The 4733-nt window shown below is 36.5% G+C and overlaps 1 protein-coding gene across 10 annotated transcripts in view; it reads left to right on the top strand.

The window, feature by feature from the left end:
- Positions 1-4733, top strand: part of lrch1 (leucine-rich repeats and calponin homology (CH) domain containing 1) — a 106588-nt gene that overhangs the window by 49126 nt on the left and 52729 nt on the right. For all 10 annotated transcript variants that reach the window (XM_024286082.2, XM_024286079.2, XM_024286080.2 and 7 more), the window contains exon 3: positions 3321-3447. In XM_024286082.2, the coding sequence (XP_024141850.1) occupies positions 3321-3447 (127 nt within the window). The remainder of the gene's footprint in view (positions 1-3320; positions 3448-4733) is intronic.

The following is a 4733-nucleotide window of genomic DNA, read 5'->3' as shown; positions in this document are numbered from 1 at the left end:
CGCCACCTATAGGAATATTTTCATAATTCTTTTGATAGTTCTTTATCACTCTAAGATGAACTTATGTTTTAAGATTTGTGAAGTTCTGACAATCTGTATAGGATTTAGAGCGTTTTAAAATCTAGGACCACACCCACCTCATTAGCATTACGATTTTTATGAAAACGGTAAGGAACTTCGCAAAACGAGTGGTACCATTGGACTCGGGGTAGTCCAAATAGGGTATGGACCAAATTTCATAAAGTTTGGTGAAACTATGTTGAATAGGGTTCCAAAAACGTGTTTTCCAAAAAATCGCAATTTGCAAAAAATCTAAGTAGGCGGAAGTGGGCGGTCCTTGAGGCAACTTTTTTCTCCAGCATCCAAAGAAGCTCTGGGAAAAAAAAGAAAATTTTTTCGTCATACGGCGTACGAATGCCAACCCAAAACGCGTTTTGTACTACCATTGACCACCTGGTGGCGCTATTGAGCCAAAATTGTTACAGCTTATAGAACTTTTGGGGACCTTATATGTCAGAAAGTCTTGTTTGAATATCTTGAGCATTTTTGGAGTTATAAGCTTTCAAAACTTGGTCCCATTGACTTCCCATACAAAAAAAATCTCATAAAAATATTAATATAAAATCATTCATAATTCTGACACATACCACAGATAATAGCACTGTTCTCCCAATTGAGCTTTACAAACTACTATTGAAAGTTTTTTAATATCTCTAAAACTGTAGGAGTAGTAGCAGGCCAAAAAAGTTGACGGAATAAAATATAATAATAATAAGAATAATAATAATAATAATAAAATATAATAAAGAATTACAACAACATACTCTGATTGCTTTCAGCAATCAGACAATAATAATAAAATATAATAAAGAATTACAACAACATACTCTGATTGCTTTCAGCAATCAGACAATTAAAAGACCATTGAGAGACATCATTATGCACCCATAAGGTGAGCGCTGATCACTGTTTAAAAAAAATGAAAATAAGCTAGCAAAAGCATCATGGGACAGACCACAAACAAGAAGCTGCAGTTTTGATCATAAACTGGGAATAAATGAATAATAGGATGGAAAATTTGACTTAATTTTTGATATGCATGGCCTTAAAAAAGTCTAATATATAACTTGTAGGAACCCTGTTGCCTAGACATACGTGTGTGAGCCAACTGAAGAGTTCCGGATGTGTTCAGATGTCTCAGAGAATCTGCAGACAGGACGATGTTTTAGGAGAAACAACAGTGAGACGTTTTCAGTTTTCATCATCTGTCATTGTCTGGACTCACAGCCTTATGGTCTCATTACTGCCACCTTGTGGCTACAGTGATTTACAAATCTGTCTATAATGGGGATATAAAAGGGATTTTTTTTTTATAGTTTAAAAGTCTAAAAAAATCTCTAGAGGTCTGAACTGGAAAATGAAACCAGTCCGTCCATCTGTCATTTTTCAAAGTGTTGCTCCCATCAGGACTTGACAGGAAACCCACAAACGAGGCTTCTTCACCCAACAACAGGCTGATGGAGGGGCTCTCCGTCTCCATGACCAGCTCTGAAGGTTTAGGAGTGTGAAATCTCATCATCCAGTCCATGCAAACAATCTTTGGAGAGAAAATAGACTCACTCCGATTTGTGCATGCGTACCTCTTGATTTGTAACTTGTATAATACATTTCGTGCATAAGTAAAAAATAAAATAAAAAAATTCCAAAAATACAATTTACACATGTACAAATTAAAATTAAAACAACTTGAAACTAATTATCTTTAAAAAATCTCTAAAAATTACGCACAAATCACTTGTTAGGCATACACAAAACCTCGATTATGCACTGATCTGTTGTGAGACTTATTTCACGTCTCAGGGATTCATCTGTAAGTGATGAGTTTAAATACTACAAGAATTCTCCATCATCAGAGTTTTCTTATTAGCCGTTTTAAACTTTGATTGTGAATTTTATCTGGTAAAACTTGTCATTTTCCCACTTTCTTAAACAGATATTCCTGATAAATTATTTAATAAAAAGTCTAAATAAGCATTTTTAAAACACTTATCCTTTTTAAAAATAAAATATTTTCCAGAAAAGAGCACTTCCGATCTGCAGCAGCTCCCCTGACAGTGCCTCCAACACGGGTCTCTGCCCCGAGCGCTTGTCACAGTCACGGAGATAACAGGCGGTACCGGACCCTTCTAAACCCCCGTAGATTTAACCGGGTCAGTGCAGCCTGTAATCGCCATGTTTGCTGACCAGAACTCTGTGCATTGACTTTATAAAAGGCGGCTGCAGGTGGGCGGGGCTTTGGTCTAGTCTCCTGGCGGAGCTTCGCAGGATGACTGGCGGCAGAACACAGCGAAAGCAGCGCGAGGCCCTTCTAAACATCCACAGAGAAGAGAGGGTTGATCAGCCCACCGGCCCGCTCCGATCCGTGGGTGTTTAGAAGGGTCCGGCACCGCCTGTTATCAACGTGATTGGTGACCAGCGCTCGGGACAGAGCCCCGTGTTGGAGGCACTGTCAGGGGAGGGGTGGCAGAGAGGAAGTGATCAGTTCTGTAAAATACTTATATTTTTAAAAAGGATTATCGTTTTAAAAACTTTTATTTAGACTTTTTTATATTAGGCTAATTATCAGGGATATCTGTTAAAGCAAGTCCATGTCCAGTTTCACCCGATATTATTTACAATCTAAGTTCAAAGCAGCTGATAAGAAAACTCTGATGACCGAGCATCTAGCAGTATTTAAACGCATCACTCACGGATGTGAAATAATTCTCACCACAGGTTCATGTGTAACTGAGGTTTTGTGTGTGAGCATGAGGTGATTTGTGTGTAGTTTCTAAAGATTTGCGTGTGTAATTTGTGTCAAGTTGTTGTCATTTAAATTTTTTCATGTGTATATTGTATTTTGCATTACTTTGAATTTCATAATTTTTGTACTAATGCACATAATATATGAGTTACAAATCGAGAATTACACACGCACAAATCTAAAGTTACGCACAAATCAAGAATTACGCAGGCGTAAATCGGGGTGATAGTCATTTCTCTCCATACTCTTAATGCTCCTCAGGAGGCTTGTGTGGTGAAATATTCATTGGTTTTCTGCCTTTTTAGTTGTTTATTGCAGCTCGTTTTACTAAATATTTGGTTATTTTCTGTGGCGTAACCCTGTCTTATCAAGAGTTATCGTTATGTAAATGTAGTTTTGTGTCTCTGGAGTTGTTTCTCTGGTTTTAATCCACTCCGACACTGATTTCCTGTACGGGTAAATAAAAAGAATGATTTCTGACAGCATTAGAGAGTGATCCATTGTGTTTGTGTTGCAGTCGGAATCAGCTGAGCTCCCTGCCGGCCTGTCTGTGCGGTTTACCCCTGAGAGTCCTCAATGCCAGCAACAACAAGCTGGTGAGCCTGCCGGAGACCATCGGGCAGCTGCAGAGCCTCATGGAGCTGGTGAGACTCTGTCTGTTACACCAGATATTCTGCTTTTGAAGAGCTGCTTTCTGTGAGTCTCCTTTATGTAAACACAGAACGGTTTAACGTCCGACAGGAGTTTCTCGGACCGGTCTTTAAGACATGGCGGATAAATACAAGATTCATTCATAGGACATTAATAAAAATTGTGTTTTCCAAATAACAACATAGTTGACTCCACTGACTTTTAGCATCATCCTTGTAGCATTACAGAGAAGGTGTTGCACCTAAAACAGTGACCTGCCAGGTGTTTCGCTTAATGCTCCGCCCCCTTAAGGTGCACTTTTAATGTTAGTGATTATATCACAATAATCCGAAACATTATACTGTTTTCAGGCTGTTTTTGTCAAGATTTAATATAAAATGTGATCACCTGGAGGCGGACTTAGGAAATCTCTAGTCCATCTGTCTGAATTTGAGTTTACAATAAAGACATGTTCATACCATTTAGACATTATTTTTGCCATTTCATTTTCATAAAAAAACTAATAAACAGAAAAAAAGTTTAATCGTAAAACGCCTTAGCTATTTCTTTTTAAAATAATGTTGTAATTTGGCCGCTAGATTTTTTTTTTTTTAGTTATCTAGGAAAATAAATCAAAAACCATTTGCATCATGTTCCCTCAGTGTGTCTGTTATAGTTAAAGTACGATAGGAAATAAACATTTAAATCTAAATAACCTGCTGTTAGTTATACATTTCTGTTATGAGATACAGAGCGTTCAAATTTGACAAATGTTATTTGGTTTATATTGTGATATATATCTTTATCACACAATATGGAAAAAACTATATCAGGATTTTAAAAAGTCCATATCGCCCTGCCCTAGTAGGCAGTGTCATGGTTTTTTTTATTTTTTTTTAAAGGTGATACTTTATAACTACACTATGAATCATTAGTTAAGCATTTGTTAACACTATAAAGCCTCACTCCTACTTTAAAAAGCATTAGCAAGTAGCTTATATATGTTGTTATTAACACTTTATTCATGAATAAAACAAATTACTATAATGTGTTTATTAATGGTATGTTAAGGCTTTATTCATTACCAATAAAACATTCAAAATGAAGCATTAAATGATCTACCAACCAGTCATTATTATACATCCACATTTTTAGATAAGTACTATTCGTATGTTAATAAATCATTTATTAACCCATATTTCTGTTGTAACTCTAGATGAATTCATGAGGTTATTGCACACCTAAACTCAACTTAAACTAGATTTGCAATTCCTTGAAGAAATTGCGTCTGATTGCTGAA

Source organism: Oryzias melastigma, linkage group LG21 (assembly GCF_002922805.2).
Source record: "Oryzias melastigma strain HK-1 linkage group LG21, ASM292280v2, whole genome shotgun sequence".
NCBI lineage: Eukaryota > Metazoa > Chordata > Actinopteri > Beloniformes > Adrianichthyidae > Oryzias > Oryzias melastigma.
This window is presented reverse-complemented; position numbering and strand designations above follow the sequence as displayed.